This window comes from Typha latifolia, chromosome 10 (genome assembly GCF_019914945.1).
Source record: "Typha latifolia isolate L0001 chromosome 10, TyphaL0001v2, whole genome shotgun sequence".
Taxonomy (NCBI): domain Eukaryota; kingdom Viridiplantae; phylum Streptophyta; class Magnoliopsida; order Poales; family Typhaceae; genus Typha; species Typha latifolia.
The window spans coordinates 2,662,343-2,680,228 of NC_133095.1; the positions used below are offsets into that span (position 1 = coordinate 2,662,343).

Sequence of the window (17,886 nt, forward strand, 5' to 3'; positions counted from 1 at the left end):
AAAAACAGAGGAGCCCACACTTTAATAGAACGAAAAATTTCATTGCCAAATAGAAAGACAAGTAGTTGTGAGTGTTATTCGTAGAATACAAACTTTGGCTACATAACTAGAAGAAAGACTTCAGTTATCAAATCTTTCTTCATCTCCATCGACCTCTTCACTCTCATCTGCAAGACTTCATTAAGCTGACAACAACTTGTAGCAGGTGCCATGTCCATAGATGAACTTGGCTTTGCCCTCTGTGTACACCTCTGTTTCCTTTGCTAGCCTGATAACAAAAGCTATGTTTGGATTATAATCCCAAGGAACAAAGCAAACTGATTAAAGAAAGATCAACAACAAGTCTTACGATTTCCGAACAGTTTTGCTCAAAATCGAGGCCGATGCGAAGGTCTTGCCGTCGAGATACCGATTTTCGCCGTTGATCCTTTGCCTGATCCTCACGTCGAACTCCTCTGCGTCGAGAGTAAACGGAGAATCTGATGCCTGATGAATAAATCCTTAGCCTCAAAACTTTTGATCATGGCATGTGAATATATTTATATTCGCTGTTGACAAATAAACATCTTACCATGACCCAGCCCCAAGTATCAGCATAGGAAGGGATATGAGCTGAATAAGGCACGACATCTATACACCAATGAATAGAAAACAACTTTGTTATCATTAAAAGTTATACATATAGTAAGCAAATATTTCATGATCATATTATTGTTTCTCTCAACTATACACACATCTGAATACGTGTCGTAAAGTGTTGTAGATGCAAGAGAACACCTCTGTGTGTGAGAAGATCCCTGCTGGCCCTGCCTGGAGAAAATAGAAGAAGAGAACATCTAGCATTATATTTGTTTAAATGTTTATATCAGAGATGAGTAAGTGGCCACACACTTGAGTGACAAAGATGCCATCGCCGGTGAGCCGCGGCTTCACCGTCGACTCGTAGAAGGATTTGGTGTACAGTTGGTAGCAAGGGCCACCTTCAATTGGATCAGCTAAGTCTCCAATGATCACGTCAAATTGTTCTTTACTCTTCTCAAGTTCAGCTCTGTTGCAAGATACAGATGAAATTATTAGTAGTAAGTACTGCCTGCCAATGGAAATATCCTTAGTTTTAGACTAAGGCCAAGGGCTACCTAGCATCATTGATGACAAGGTGGAGCCTTGAATCGAAGAATGCTTCTTTATTGGCAACCAGGTGCGACTTGCAAAAGTCCACCACTTCCTGCCACAAGAAAACAGTGTAAACTTTGAAATGGGTCTTGAATGAAAACATATCATGCAAGGGAAAGATGCCATCTTGGGTAAGATAGAGAGGTTGCTTTTACCTTATCAATGTCACACATGACCACTCTCTCTACACTCCTATTCCTGAGGATTTCTCTTGCAGTGGAACCCTCACCCCCACCCATGATGAACACCGTCTTTGGGCTGCAATGGAAGGTTACATGCAATGTTACATTTACAAAACTTTAAGTACAATTAAAAACCAATGCGATGCAAATACTGTATAATACTTTGGGTGGTGGAGGAGAGCTGGATGAACAAGAGACTCGTGATAGATGAACTCATCTATCTCTGCACTCTGTAGCTTTCCATCAATGATCAATGCCTGCAAAGTTAGATGCCATCGCATTAGGATTCTTATCATGGAACCAAAAAAGAAGAAGAGGTTTTTAATCCAGTTCTAACCTTCCCAAATGGCTTCGTGTCGAGCAGAGCTATATCCTGGTACTGACTAGTCCCCGTGTGCAATATGCTGCAGAATAGAAATGATTAATTTTTCGAATTAAACTAACAAAAAGTTGTTCAAGCTATGTAAAAGTTTGGCAGCTTATTCAAAAAAGATCCAACTTTATTTTTTTTTTAAGAAAGAAGATTATTTTCATGCTAGATTAGTACCTATTGAGAGCAAAGCACCATCTCAAGTTCTCCTCGATCTCCTCCTCGTACCAACAACTCTTCCTCCTTGTCTCTCCCTGCACTCCACCACCACTTCCATTGCCATTGCCGTTGCCATTGCCACTGCCATTAGAGCTCGATATGTCACCCATTAGAGTTGCTGTGTTTGAACAGAGAAGTAGTGAAGCTTGGAGACATGGGTGAGCTTGTATATATAAGCGAAACAGGGGAAGTGGAGTTGGCAGAGGAATCGATGAGGCTGTATGATTCCAACCCTTTGGGCTTTGAGAACTGAGATTGGATCCTTGCAAGCAAATCTTCCTTGGAGTAGGAAGATACTTGATTGCTCTAGAAGAAGTTAAAAAGGGAGTTACAAAAGAGATCGTATAAAATTGCAATTTGAACCCTGGAAATGATAGCTTCGAGGAATAAGAAGCGGGGGAGGGAGGGAGGGAAACGTGCGTGCATGGGATTTAGGAGGGTGGGGGAGGGATGGAGCACGAATTTTGAGGACGATACGAGGCGGGGAGTTATGCGCGTGGGCGAGGATTTCTTGGGGGAGTTATGTGGTCGTGATGATGGCTAGGATGACCCATGAACTTGATGCTGGTATCCATGGCCGATGATTTGATTTCGGACCAATTCCTCGGTAAAATGAAAACAAAAAAATCTGGGTTCATAAATAATTATACTATTTTTTTTTCTTTTATATTTAACTTTTAACCAGCATGATCCATGTATTAATTTAATATTTCGTATCTGTTTCAAAGCATTCAGTTTTTCTATAGAAATTATTTTCTATAATTCTTATTTACAACGTAATATTATCCTAACAAATAAAGAATTTCTCTAAATACGTTACAATTAACTCGGCGATGTCTCCGAAATAACTCGCCGACCAGAGCACATTTATTTCCCTCCATGCCTTGATGCATGTACGTGGTGCTGCTGCTGCTGATGATGATGCATGATTGCCTTCGCATGATGAGAAAAACCCCATCTCAAATAATAATTCCATTTGTCTTGGTTGAAGGGCAGCAATGGATGGGAGGTGGATGATGGGGTGGGCGTGCCCATCGGCCATCATCACTATTGCCATTTGCCAATTAGGAGAAGACAAGGAAAAAGGAAAATTAAATTAAATTAAATTAAAAATCTATTTCAATAATGTTATATATAACTTATATCAGATCAGGCGTGCCGAGGTTTGGCGCGTGCCACCATTAATCATAGATTCATACATCGCCATTATCTAACCCTTTCCCTCCTCCACTACCATCACCACCACCACTCTCTTGCATGCACCCAATCTAACTCCCCATTAGAGAGAAGATCTTCCTCCATTGCTCATGACATCAATTCTCTCAAAGCATGACATCATTAAAGAGTAAATCCTAAATATATCGTTTCTATGTTAAAAGTTAAGATGTTAGAAAAATTACTGTGCTACTGTAGTCAAAATTGATGAGGGCTTAATGATATAAGTAAGAAATATATGAGAGTAAAATGTATCTAGCCTTAATAATCTGATTAGTATTTTTAAACCACCTCTGTTAGAATGCCTTTCAAGGGGAACAAAATTAAAGGAGCAATTGACAAGTATAATTAGCATCAACTACTATGAATCATTACTAGTTTTTTGCTTTCGTGAAGTGGAGAACATACACCATGATGAATCATATACCTCCCAAAAGGGACTGCCATACCATGATAGCCAATTTTTAGTAGCATGTACCTTAGTGGTATTTGTGTTGATTGCTTGAAAAGCTCTGTATAGAAAGAAGCCAAAGCATTGAGAATTTAATCATTCTTTTTTCTCATCTAATTGGTCAAAACATTTGGTAGTATTTGTAGATATGCAAATGTACTATATTCTAATTCTATATACATATATATACTTAATTATTGCCTTGCTACCCATATTGCCACCAACTTTGCACTTTCCCTATTAATTAACTAGGTAAATGCAACTTCGTTTAAAAATGACATTTATATGTATCTTAAAAGTCGTAAGGATCAAATTTAAGAATAAGAAAAAATGGTTGCGATAAGAAACACTCAATTTTTTTTATCCGTAAAAAAATTATAAATTAAAAAAAATATAAATTAATCTGGCCTAAAATTATATGTTTATATCCCAAATTTTGTTTAAAAGAAATGACAGCTTATTTAACAATACTATATTTAAACTAATGCCGTTGAAATTTAAACTCGAGAATACCTTTTTTTTATTATTTAAGAGCGAAAAGGCTGAGCTAGATAAAGAACTAATCCTCTATAATATAAAGAAACTTATGACTCACTAAACTTTTAGCTAATACACTTAGCCGCTTAATCTAGAATTTAGTCCGTGTTCATTCTTAAACTATTATTTCGAATTAAATATTATTGAGATATTATTCCAAGTTATCTCGCTGTGCATTCAAACCAATCACACCGTTGAATTATAAACTAGGTTTGAATACCGAGTTAATTCAAACAGTTGAGCTAAGTCATCAAATTATCTAACAATTTCCTCAGTAATAAGAGTCAATCCTAACCTCTTTGGCTGTCCGAGAACAATACCTAAAGAGTTGGCAGGTAACTCATAAAGTCATAGATCATGCATCGCAATCTTATGATTGGCCGTGTACAACTAGAATGGCAACCGACAAATATACCATATAACACATGAAATCAAACCAATAAATACACATTTTAGCACACTCACTCACACACGAAAATCTAAAAGACAACCATCTCACGTTACAATTTAACAATCTCCCATGCATGCATCCACCTCATAGGTCAAACACCTGCTTGCCGGTAAACTTAACCTCTATGGGACTAACATTCTTCCCAATTGACCTAAAGTTCTGGCCCACTCCCTGCCTCCCCGGGTTGACCTTCTCCGGGTAAACCCCATCCTTAGGGTGCAAGTACTGTACTTCCCCATTAGGGAATACCCTATAGAACTGGTAGTTTATCTTGTACTTAGAGCGCAACCTTGTCCCAAGCGCAAGGCACTGCTCTTTTCTTGCCAACTTTAGCAAGTTCGGCCCCTCTCGCATTATGGCGGCGCCGCCGGTCGGCATCTCGAAGACTTGCTCCTTCGGGGAGCTCCATGTGATCACATAGAATTCTTCGACCTGCGCCTTGCGGAGGAGGCCGCCGGTGCTGCCGGCGAATATCGGGGAGGGGGTGTTGGGGTCTAGTTGCGGCGGGGTGAAGCCGACGGGGGCTTCGGGCTCAACAGTGGACGTGGGCTTGTCGGCGGTGGCGGAGATTCTGAATGCGTTCGCGGCGGCGGGGCGGGAGGAGGGGGAGAGGGGGAGGAGACGAGGCGATGGCTTCCAGGGGCGGAGGAGGGAGGGAGAGGTGGTGGTTTTGGGCGTGGAGAGGGTGGTGGGGATTGCCATGGCCATTGTGGGGGAGTTGTTGGGGTAGTAGAGTGTGTGAATTGGTGCAAGAGCGGAAGACGAGGGGTTTTGAAAGTTTTCATGTGTCATTGGATTGTTGGATTTGGGAGGGTGGGGATTGGATAAGGTGATATGGTTCGACCAATGGGAGAGAGTGTTTTGATACGCTCCTTGAACAAGTGGAGGGAGTAGGATTCTCTGAAAGACCAAATTGTATGAATTTGCTACTATTGGATAGTGTGAACCAATGGGGATATGCCACATTCCAAACTATGTAATTGAGAAGCTAGATATTTTTCACTCATTCGAGCATTCATCTTGGAAAAAAAGAATCCCATATATTTTGGCCATAATCAATATGACAAATTAAATATGAATGTGTCGAAATACAATGCCTCTTATGGCAGAAAAGCAACCAAGTATCCAGAATCACTTCAAATTTAGCACCCATTCCTTTCTTCTCTCCATAGGCATCTCCAGAAACAGCTCCATCCATAGCTGATCATCATGAAATCTTGCTACCGCCTTTGCATAAGTTGCTCCATCTATGTCCGCAAGAGCATTCAATGTTCATATGCTCTCTTTTATAAGCATCTTTCAAGGACTGTCTGGCTTCAGATCAAAACCAGACGACATGATCTTCATGTTTATCCCCATGAAACCACCCTTTTTCTTCGAATGATTGGCGTAGGCAGTTAGTGCACTGATCAAAGCAGCAGAAACATTTGTTCTTTTCCTCGATTTGAGCTTGATGGGCTTAAATCTGTATGTGGAGTCCCTACACCATCAGATTGGCCACTGAAAGATGTTGACATGTTCAAGTTTTCAATCTCATGTGCACTCCCGGTTGCATATTGCAAATTGGAGCCGCGCTCAGTGTTGCATCCTCATACATGAGACAGTTTATTGAAAAATGGACAACCTTTCTTATACATTTTTCTTGCAGATTTCTTCACCTACATAGCAGTAAGTTGACCTTGTTATCTCAACTAGTTAACAAAAAGCTAAGAATTGAATAAGTACAATATTGATGCATTTAGAATTTAAGATGTTCCTTGCTGTTTGAAAGCAAATTTGTTACCTTCTGCCAGACCACCTCAGATGCAGTTCCAGTGCCACTTACTGAGTTATAATTAATTCCAGCCTCCTTTATCAATTTGGAGAATTCCTTCTGCCGGATTCTTAGTTGGTTAAATTTGTTTCTCAATTGGATGTCGCTGTAACTTTTTCAACCTTGTGCATTGAAAACTTCTCGTATATGAAGCCATACAGATTTTGAGAATGTTGATTCTGCTGTAGTCCCCTTGATAACCTTATCTTCCATGATCTTGATAAATCTTTCTTCAAGCTTCTCTGTCCAGACTGGCAGCAGAGACACTTCCCATATCAACTACATCATCCACAGTATCATCATTCTCATTCAAAGTTGTAGTTTCTGCCATCTATAAAGGGGGAAACAAAGCTTAAATATCAAATGTAGGCAAGCACCATAACAACACATGCAAAAACTATCAATATGATTATGATAAATACTAATACAAGATTTCATGACTTCTACTCATTTATGTCAAATCTAAAGGTAGAAGGAAATCGAATTTGGCCAGGAACTAGAAAGGAGCATATGATGTGATACAAAATTTTTGCAGATATTAGTGTAACTAATGAATATCTTATGTTAGACAAAAATGATGGTAACGGCAAGCAAGTTGATCCCTAACAATATGCATATTGTCTAGGTCTAGCTTCCCTCCATCTACGCAGAATGGATAATTCACTGGTGCCACAAGAGTCAAGACACAATCCATTTGCCTAAGAAAATCATCTAGAAATTTTCTGGAGATCATGTCAAGATAAGTATCAGATCGTAATTGAAGACATCGAATCAGATTGGATCATGAATCTGATTGTTGATCATGTGATTTATTCAATCACTTTACAAAGTGGAGTAAAAGTTTAGGTTAAGGATATGATAACCATATGCCAATTGTCATAAAGAGTGAGTAAAGACATAAGAAACCAATATGAAGACACTAGGCAATATAGATTTGCTTGCAGAACAAAAGATTTCAATGGAAAACCATTCAATGAGGAAAACAAAGGATCTCAAAATGTCAACAGTTAATATTTTCCAACCAACCAATTGATGAGAAGGCAAAACAGGACATAAATTATGGAAGAGTTTCCTAAATGCGATTACGCGGGCAGCCATAACCAGAACAAATGGCCTTCTCATGAAAATGGCTTCAGAAGTTACAACACAAGCCCTTCAGAAATGAATCTCAAAAAAAAAAAAAGTTGAAAGAAACTAGAAATGGAAACAGAAGAATGACTTCAGAATTACAATACAAATCCTTCAAATTTGGAAAGAACTAGAATGGGTACAGCCGTAAAGGGAAAGCCACATAGGCACATAATGAACGAATGAAATGTCGACGTGGTTGGGTACAGCAAAGCTGTCACGAATGTTCAGGACATTGTAACAGTCTAACTAAAGCATTAATATCTGAGATTAGTTATTCTAAGCTGGGATTTTCATGTATCATCATACCTTCTTCAGGTAACTTCTGTAATGTAATTATGGCCTCATGACAAATTATGCTACTTAAGTCCTAAGATCATTACACAAGCTGAGATACCTTTTGCAATTAGAAAAATAATTTTAGTTATTTAGGTGTGCGTCTACATACATTTCTTTAGTTGTTTGAACAGTCCAATTGTACACATAATTTTGCTCAATATGCAACATATATTGAAAAGATCTCTTTAGTGATTCATAAATCCTTCACTGTAGTGATCTTCACACCCCCTCCATGTTTATTTCTCTGTAATCCTACTTCCATTGCTGTGGATAAGCTACAAAAAGGAGAAAAGCAAAAACTCTCCCTTCCTCTTGGAAACAGTCTCTAGTCAATTATACTACAGCCAGATATGATCATCATTTTGACTTCCTGACACCAAAATTTTTTATAGCAAGTAGCAGTAAATATCCAAGAACCTTAATTTGAGAAGTACTTCACTTCCTCTATGCACCCCTCAAGCCCATAATTGGGTGTCAAGCTGGCAATTGATCCAAATTCGGCTCCCGCATTACTAAACATCATCTACAACCTTTTTCTAGGTTACGTGACAAAATTCTAACAGAAGATAGACAAATTGGCAATTCTAACTCAAATCCATCATTCAAAAATTACAAAAGCACAAGCATCTGAAACGTTACAACTAAATAAAATAGTTTGGATTTGATAAATCTTGTGCCCAAGCCAAAAAAAAGAAGAAAAAACTTACAACTTGGGTCGGGAGGAAGGGGAGCACTTGGTCTAATCCGGGGAAGAAGAACACGAAGAGAGGAACATCTAACAGAGGATAAGATTTGAAGGAGAAATCGAGAAGGGTTACGCTACCACTTTCTTATCCCAAGTCGCAACCTTTCTTCGAAATCCTTGGCCTTCTCCTACTAACTCTCGCGTTCGTTTCTTCTTTCTTTTTTTTCGTCGCCTTCTCGGATCGGGATCATAGGAGTATTAATGGATCGGGTTTCTATTCTTTTGTGAAGGTTAAGATCCGATCTACTAGCACAAAATTTAGATAATTATATATTGGTTTGGAAACAAGTTCGGATTAAATTGATTTCCGTTGATATAAATTAAGCCAAATAGAATTGAGATCGTTTTCGAATCATTCTATCCCTGTTTCATGGTACTCGGACATCACGTAATTTTCTAGGAATCCTCGTAAATAAAAAAAATAAAACAAACACTAACAACAATAAATTATTGAACCAATCCTGAACGAGGAAGATGGCTTCTTTCCAGGAAATTTCACTAGTAAAGAGTTAACTCTGTGCTAGTGCAACGTATGTTCATAGCCTTTTCAGATCCGCAGGCATGTCTACCAATAGATTGAAAAAGATTTGAATAGTGATGGTGTTATCGACCCTGTACCTTGAAATCTTTTTGGCTCTATCTACTTGGTAGTTTTCTATTAACCAGTTCACCCAAAACAAGGCATAATTTGCAAGATAAAATTTTATTTTATAATCACAATAGCAACTATGTTAAACATATGCTAAGGGTTATATATAGCAAAATAAAGTACTTTTAGGGGTCTATGCGAAAAAAAACCGTCGGAATTTATCGACACGGCTACACCTCCTCTCTCCTCTATCTCTCGCTTCCAATCTTTCATATCAACTGCTTCCGTAAACGGGAATAACGTTTGATTCCTTTTTTTTATTCTCTCCCAAAGCTCCGGGACTCTTCTCTTGTACACTCCCTTTGCTTTACGCCTTAATGACGGTCTCGTGGATCCTAGATCCGACTCGACAACCCTAGAAAAGCGTTCGCCTCCCTTCCCCACTGGATCGCACTAGATCGTGTCTCCGTCCTGCGATTCCTTGCCGTTCCGGGATCACGCGAAGGGAGTCTAGGGTTCGGGTGCTTCGATCTGGTGTATGAAGGATGGGGCTGGGAGGAGAGGTGGCGTCTCCCTCGTCGTTGAAGGACGAGGATCTCTCGATCTCCGGTAAGGTCTTCTTCGTCTGGTGATCTGTGGTAATTTGTTGCTTTTCTTAAACGTATTGATTTGTGCAAATAAGTCTGAGTACATAGCTTTATCTGTTTTCTTGATGCTAGTTATGCTGTTTTTATGACTCTCTGGTATCTTTAGCTTGTAAGTATTCATTTTGGATTTTGGCGCCAGATGTGGCATACTTGATTGGAGTTCCCTGGATGATAGGGTAAAACATGAAGTTGTATGCGAACAGATGATATTATAATCACCTGCAGATTGCTTGTTGGTTTTCGTTAATGTAGTCAATTGGTCTCACCTCAACTTATCAGACGGTAATGAGATTGTGGACCTATTCTCTAGAAGTAAAAGTTCACATTATATATATATACAAATACAAATCATAGGGGCATAGTGAGTTGTTAGGTATTTTATGGAGTCAACATTTTTGTATAAAATTCAAGTTGCTACTTGATTATTTCTTTATGGAAATCTAAATTTTATAGGTCCAAATTGTTACTTATTTTGGTGCACATGACAACAAGAATGGAAAAGTGTGTACTAATTGAAAGTATTAAAATGATTTTTCTTTAAGAGATTCACTTTATTTTGCAGAACTTCATGAAAAGCATCAGCTGGATCTAGAAAACTTGACACTAATGACTCAGCCATTCAAGACGTTGCAACTTTTCATATTTGCCACAGTGCAATATTTGAAAAGATCTTTTCTATATGTTCTAAGGAAAGGTGGCTACTTTAGAACTATAGTTATTTTGGCAATACTTATTGGGTTTCTGCTTATGAACATCCCTGGTCCTCATGAGAAGGTATTACCTATTCTTCTTTTTTCACAGACAATTGTCTATTTTTATTTTTAACAACTATTAGGACAATTAATTTTTTTACCTGGATGGAAACTCATCTTTTTCTATTGTAATCTTGACACATGTTCACACTATTAAATCTATCAATTTTCTGCTCTCGTACACCTCTTAAGTTGTTCGAATGGATCCTTGTTTGCTACTCACTTTGTTTATGTATTTTGTGTAGCATCTAGTGGAGTTCCTTCATTATGCCAGATTTGGATTGTGGTGGGTGGCACTTGGTGTGGCATCATCTATTGGACTGGGTAAGTGAAGTTAGTTTTTCTGAGGATGCTATGATGGACTATTTGTCACTTCACATTAAAGGATCCTGAACTGCTTGTGTAGTATTATGTACTTCCCAAGAACTTAATTCCTCCAGTCGAAGAGTTAGTGTTAAATTCCTAGTTCCCATTTATCCTGTGATGTAGGACAAAGTAGGAGGCCTACTATGCGATTGTGGACCTTCTATTAGAGATGAATATAAAAAGAAAAGAAGATAGAAGAGGAAGAGAACAAGAGAGAGTAATATTTTAGATAGAAAGATAATAGAGAGGAAGAAAGGAAAGGAAAGAGAGGGAAAGAAAGATAACACAACACACCTGGCCCAAAGAATAAACCCATCATCTGTTCATTACATATTTGAGCTTATGATAGCCTTCTATAGGTAAATCCTGGCCCAAAGAAACTTCTTCGTAAATCCATCATCTGTTATGTGAGCCTATGATAGCCTTTTGTAAGTAAATTTTAACCTACTCCATAAGGAAACAAACTTTTAATCTAATTGCAACTCTTTAGATAACCTAATCAACCCTAATCTAGAGATTCTAGACTGTTTAGGACTCCAAAAATAATAATGAATATTTGTTGACACTATTCATTGCTAGAGAAACTGACGCCAAGTGATTTGCTACATTAAATTCGGAAAAGAAAAACTAATAATCCCAAGTCTAAAACTATATGGAACTACTAGATTTTCATCCTCCATTCCTGACTTTTGGTTTGTTTACTTGATATTTTCTGTATAAGATCTAGCTACATTACTTTAGCTTTTAAGTGCATCACTTGTGGAACATTTCGAGAGAGTTAAAGCCAGTTAATTTTGGGGCATAAGAAGTTCCAAGTGGGATTAGATAAATGACATTGAGAATATAGACCCGGAGGAAATGCTTGAAAGCTCCTTAGAAATTTTAGAACTCAAGTTGAACACATTTTTTTCTTTTAACATGATTTAAATTCTTAAGCATAGTCAACATATTCAGAGACCTTTTATAGGCCAGAGGAATTTGACTCATTATGTTGGGTTATTTGAAGATCAACATGTCTTGTGAATCCCAGTAGGAGAGGGAACCTATTGTACAAAAAGCCTCTCTCTCTGTCGGTGGTTACATTTATGTTAGATGTACCCCTGTCATATACATACATCCTTGATAACAAGTATATGTTTATTAGGTACCGTTTTATTGCTAAAATTTAATCACAGCAATTTCCTAGGGCCATAGTATAAGATTCTGTGAATGAATAAATACCATATGCAAGTTTACTTCTGCTTACCCCTATAATTCTTTGCCGATAGTCTTAGTGAGTAGATAGCTTTTATCAGTGATTGGCTGAAATAAGACTAAATGGATGATTAGTTACACTCATTTTGCATTCTAGCATTTGCGTGACTACTAACTCCCACAGTTTCAACGGTATGATTCTTAGGACATTCCATAATAATTTATATTACCCAGTTTATTTGTTCATATATATATATAGGTATTATAAGTGTTCTTTTTAATTATGTGTCATCTTTTAAGGGGCACCATCAGTATTTTAACATTTTCGATTTTCACTTTCTGTCAATGTTCCTCAATCTTCAACTAATATTCTACCTAATTTTGCTCTGCTTTATATCCATGCTTTATCTCTATGGCTGTAAACTTTTAAAGTTTAGACACCTTCATGGTTTTATGAGGTGAAGTATGAAAATAAATCTTTACTTTTTCCTTAATATCATTTTCTTTTACTAAAACTCTTTGAGCCTCACAATGCATATCTTAAGCTGTCTCAAAACTATGTTCACACTAGTTCATTATTATTTTATCTAAAATTGTGCCATCATTACTGAATTATCCCCTTTTTTGAGGGGCCTTGGTAATTTTTCCTTCCAATGAAGCTCGACGAGCATGCTAATCTAATTAATGACATCTCACACATGTTAGGATGTTACTGTACCAAACTAGGTTTTCCAAATCCATGTTTATAATGTCTTAAGAGCTTCCTTACGTATTAGTACACAACCTTAACACAGCAAGTATTCTAGTACATATTGAAGCAATCCAATACTAATCAATATAAAACAATTTTCTTCAGGGTCTGGTTTGCACACATTTGTGATGTATTTAGGCCCTCATATTGCCTTTTTCACAATCAAAGCTCTACAATGTGGGCGAGTTGATTTGAAAATTGCCCCCTATGACACCATACAGCTGAAGAAAGGACCTTCTTGGCTTGATAAAGATTGTTTAGAATTTGGACCTCCTTTATATCTGCCATCTCCTGGTTCACTCGTTGGGATTTCAGTTGGAAAAATACTTCCCCAGATTCAGCTAGAAGCTATTCTTTGGGGCATTGGAACTGCACTTGGGGAGCTTCCTCCTTATTTTATCTCAAGAGCAGGTTAATTTCAAATACTTATATGTATTAATGCTTATTCATATATGCATGTTCCATTTTGATTTTGATAGAAGGAACTAGAAGATCCTCCCATGTACATTTTCTGATTCAAGATTAAGTTGCTTTATTCATGTTTATTTTTAGATTTTCTAAATTTATTAAGCATAACTTGAAAGCAAGAATTGCTAGCTGGATTGGCTACCATACAAGTCATGTGCTCCGTTTCTTATGCAAATCCTTATGGCAGCTATATCAGCCTTCACATGTTCTAGAACACCCTTCACGTTTCTTTTGGTTTACATGCATATTGACATAGAAACAGGCCAGTAAGGCTCTGAAATCATTTGATTATTTAAATGTATTGTGCACCTTAATGCTAGTATCTAACAAAAGTTTTTTCCTTCAAAACATAATAATAAATAAATAATAGAAGTTCAACCAGTGGTTCATAAATTTCAAATCTTTTCTCTACTTTTCAGAGTAGTAATGGGATAATGGCATAAGTTCGTTACAAACTTACAATCTTCGTATATAGTTTCCAACTATCCATATGTTGGTTTTTTCCCAGGATGCACATGCAAACAAATATAAAGACAATAAGCAAAATGGCATCTACAAAATAACAGTAAAGGAGAATTGTTAATCATACTATCTCATTTCATTTGTAATTATACTATTCTAGTTGGGTATTATGATATTAAATGATTGCTTAATATAGTTTTCCATTTAATTTCCATCTTAAAATTTGAGACAGATATTACTGCAATAAGATTGATGCTTCAAAGATCCATATACGTAGAAGTGTAGAACAACCCAAGATAATTTATTACTTGTACTATGAATTATTAGATTACACTAATTTCTCACTTTGTTTGTTTCAGTATGTATGTAAATGCAAACAGAGATATTTTGTTGAATTTTATTGTTTTATATGAGTTGTTTCCTTATATCGCTGAGATATAATCCTAGGCTACTTGTTTTACACTTTTGTCATGATGAAGCCATATGGTATTGTTTATTTCAATACCTTCAATTTCTCGGAAAATTTTATCAAAAAAAAAAAATCGGAAAATGGTATGGTTCCAAGTGAAGGAAAAGAGGCACCTTCCCTTATCCTAGGATGTAGTGTCAATATACTTGTATGATTGTACTCATTACTTAGTGTATATGTAAGTCCTTGCATTTAAGAGATTATGGGTTCAAGTCTTGAAAATAGCCTCCTCAGAAATGAAGGTAAGATTGTGACATCCCCCTCTCCTCAGACCCAAATTTGGGAGCCTCATGCATTAGAATGCTCTTTTATTAATTCTTGTGTATACTTAGTCCTGTCTAACATGGAAGAAAGTGAGATTTCACATTAATGGAATAGGAATATCACAACCTCAGTATGCCACCAATCTGCTTAGTTCACTTGGCTCAATGACATAATTGTAAGTCCATTTTAAAAGTCACCTAACAGGGGACCATGCAGCAGCAGAGTTATATTTTTTTTTGAGTTTTGGGCAAACTGTTTTTCTCTTACTATACCTTTAGGATGGCAGATTTCTTACTTCTTTGAAGATTCTTGGATACTAGGATTATTTGCTTATTTTTTTAGTTAGATACTGCAGATTTCATATGTTAATGTCAGTATGTTTGGCAGCACAATTATCAGGAAGCAAACTGGAAGCTGTGGAGGAACTTGATTCTTCTTCTGGGGATGAACGAATATCTGGAACCCTAAGTCGAACCAAGCGCTGGCTTCTTTCTCATTCACAACATCTCAACTTCTTTACTATTTTATTACTTGCTTCGGTCAGTTATCTTTTCCATAGTTGTTTTAGTAGTACTTGTATAGTTGATATGTAAAGCTAATTTTGTTACTACTGATATGGTATTTCATCTTATCCTTATAATATTCCCAACAATTAATGGACTATTTCTGAGATAGTTGAAAACTTGAATTACTGTGAGACTATTTTGCTGGGGAATATAAGTGGTCATATACAATTATAAAGGGAAGAAAACTATACTTTTTACAACGCAAAACCAAAAACAAAAACTGGAATATAATGTCTGCATGATTTTATCCATTTATCGCTTGGCTTAAATTAAAATTAACAAACAATTTAATTAACCATAGGAACTTCTCACTGTATTAGTTTGCCTGATAAGGATCTATAGGTCCTGAACAAGAAGGCTAAATAAAGTTTGACGGGTAAGGCTTGCTAAGATGTCCTATATAAGGGGTTAGAAAATGTTTAAATTATAGCAAGTTAATAGCCTTGGCTTTTCTGGGAGAGCTACTACAAAGAACTTTGGGCACTTCCACTTTTAGTCTGTGCAAGGGAGATTACATTCTTTCAAACTTGTAAATGTAGCTTTTTGCAGCTTTCAGCTGAAACATAAAGGAATATGCTGCATCTTATGCAACTGTCTTTGTATGCACTCTTATTGGCAATGTGAATCTATGTTTTTTGTGCCTCTTAAATGAAATTTTGTTTATAAACACCTAACTTGTGTTATATAATGTTTAATTTTCTTATTATGTCCAAGTATCAACTATTCTGTATGCTGCTTTATGACAGCAGTATGGTGGCAGGGCATGGTACTGTGTTGTCATCTAACGTGGATGGGTGGTATCCCATTTTTGGGATAACATGCTAATGTACCATAACAACATGGGACCAATATGCATTGCCCTTGCCTGCATGGGTGCTCCTCGACTCACTCAAGATATGCTTGAGTTGCTTAGGCAGGTCTAACTTTTATTTATCTCATTCCATTATCAGGTGCCAAATCCCCTCTTTGATCTTGCTGGCATCATGTGTGGACAATTTGGTATCCCGTTCTGGGAGTTTTTTCTCGCAACTTTGATAGGAAAGGCAATTATTAAAACTCACCTACAGGTATTCTCTTACAAAGCTTTTGTCTTGTTTCAACTTCCTGCACTAGAAGAAATACGCTACATGTTCTGAAATTTCTTTTAATTATGTGCGCACCCACATTTTCCCGCTTTGTATATAAAACTATATATGCAGTTTTCCAAGTGAACAATCATTTGATTCCTGGATTAGTTCTTCTGGATCTCAGGTTGTTGGTGTTACTAATCTATTTTGTTCTTTGATGTGATTGCTGCTGCAGACGATATTTATCATTGCTTTGTGTAACAACCAACTCCTAGAACTGGTGAATAAGTTGATCTGGTTACTAGGTTACATACCTGGATTTTCTTCCATGCTTCCTACTATAGTTGCCAAACTGCACATGGCCCAGGAGAAGTATTTATCAGCTCCATCCCCACATTTATCTTCCACAACTGCGAAGGTAGGACACCATGCTTTCAGGGTCATGCAAATATGTTAAACCTAAAATATTTCTATGGGGCTTGTGTAATTGACCCAAAGTTGGCTCTGGATTGTCTCCATGTTTGCTTGACATGTTTGTAGTAATTGCTAGGCTTCAGTTCTTTTCTTTGCCTCATAATATACAAATTGAGCATCTCTTTGCATTTCTTCACTAGGGAAAACAGTGGACCTTGTCCTTCGCTTCAATCTGGAACACTGTGGTATGGATTGTGCTCGTAAATTTCTTTGCTAAAATTGTGACGTCTATCGCACAGAGATATCTTAAGGAGCAACAAGACTTGGAGTTGGCCACCAAGTTATCAGGAAAAGCACATTCCATCCCTAACTCAAATTGTGCCACTGACATGTGATTCAGTCTGATAATTCTTTGAAACTTCAGTCAACTTCTGGTGGAAGCCATTGCTAGTTATTAGAAAATGCAGTGGTATGCCATCAATCATCCACATTATTATGGTGTACAGTGGGTAAACTATTGACTAAATTATATTTTCACCTTACTCTTGCACCACTTATTCAGTAGGTTGCACTCAGATGCGCTCCAAGGCGTGTTCTCGTGCTTAGCAATTAGCAAAAGTTGATATGTATTTGCCTATTTGGAACTGAGTGGAAAAAGCTGAAAGGCTCGACTGTTATTTGTTTTTAAGTAAACATGATGTTCGTAATTACTTGCATTTGACGAAAAGAAGGTTCATATTGGAAAGTGTCCTTTTCTTATCCTAATTTGTGTTTATCTCATAAATAGTTGTTGATAATGCAATCCCTTCTTAAAACTTCTATGACAGCATTTACATGACTCGATTTGATAGTGGCATAACAAGTATAGTGGAGAGTGAAATTCTAAAATATGGTTTATGGACCCCCATCCCTTTGTGAATTAATTTTTTTAGAATGTATTTGTGAATTAATTCTTGATGAAATCTTTTGCGGTTGCTTCCAAGGGAGGGATGTCTGTGAGTTAGTCTTTTTTTTTCTATATATTCATAACTTGCTACCAAATACTATTCAAAGCAAATATGTTCACTTTTAACACCTTGTATTTTGATGATTTTGTAACTAACCCTCTCCTTTTTTTTTATAATTTGTATATAACATGATTAACATCTCACCCATACTTTTGACTAATTATCATTAATCATAGTCTATAATTTACTAGATTACTAAAAATTTACAATTTTTTAATCATGAAAAACTAATTGTTAAGTCATATGT

The 17,886-nt window shown here is 36.9% G+C and overlaps 3 protein-coding genes and 1 long non-coding RNA gene across 4 annotated transcripts; 1 reads left to right on the forward strand and 3 right to left on the reverse strand.

The window, feature by feature from the left end:
- Nucleotides 1–20: 20 nt before the first annotated feature.
- On the reverse strand, nucleotides 21–2,474 carry LOC140796338 (thermospermine synthase ACAULIS5-like). The gene is made up of 10 exons (XM_073149331.1): nucleotides 1,903–2,474; nucleotides 1,693–1,759; nucleotides 1,518–1,612; nucleotides 1,329–1,431; nucleotides 1,137–1,225; nucleotides 892–1,048; nucleotides 735–810; nucleotides 572–630; nucleotides 350–486; nucleotides 21–268 (listed from the first exon to the last, which is right to left on the reverse strand). The coding sequence occupies exons 1-10, from the start codon at nucleotides 2,052–2,054 to the stop codon at nucleotides 181–183; spliced, it is 1,023 nt and encodes a 340-aa protein (XP_073005432.1). The 5' UTR covers nucleotides 2,055–2,474; the 3' UTR covers nucleotides 21–180.
- A 2,064-nt stretch (nucleotides 2,475–4,538) lies between these two features.
- Nucleotides 4,539–5,364, reverse strand: LOC140795907 (photosystem I reaction center subunit II, chloroplastic-like). Its single transcript, XM_073148727.1, has one exon. The coding sequence runs from the start codon at nucleotides 5,304–5,306 to the stop codon at nucleotides 4,683–4,685; it is 624 nt and encodes a 207-aa protein (XP_073004828.1). The 5' UTR covers nucleotides 5,307–5,364; the 3' UTR covers nucleotides 4,539–4,682.
- Nucleotides 5,365–5,618: 254 nt separating this feature from the next.
- On the reverse strand, nucleotides 5,619–8,793 carry LOC140795908 (uncharacterized). The gene is made up of 3 exons (XR_012110391.1): nucleotides 8,586–8,793; nucleotides 6,382–6,742; nucleotides 5,619–6,256 (listed from the first exon to the last, which is right to left on the reverse strand). It is a non-coding gene; the product is annotated as an uncharacterized lncRNA (long non-coding RNA).
- Nucleotides 8,794–9,417: 624 nt separating this feature from the next.
- On the forward strand, nucleotides 9,418–17,397 carry LOC140796818 (vacuole membrane protein KMS1-like). Its single transcript, XM_073149948.1, has 8 exons — nucleotides 9,418–9,821; nucleotides 10,422–10,633; nucleotides 10,857–10,935; nucleotides 13,028–13,333; nucleotides 14,973–15,124; nucleotides 16,102–16,218; nucleotides 16,454–16,636; nucleotides 16,833–17,397. Exons 1-8 carry the CDS (start codon nucleotides 9,758–9,760, stop codon nucleotides 17,025–17,027), a joined length of 1,308 nt encoding a protein of 435 aa, XP_073006049.1. The 5' UTR covers nucleotides 9,418–9,757; the 3' UTR covers nucleotides 17,028–17,397.
- The last annotated feature ends 489 nt before the right edge of the window (nucleotides 17,398–17,886 follow it).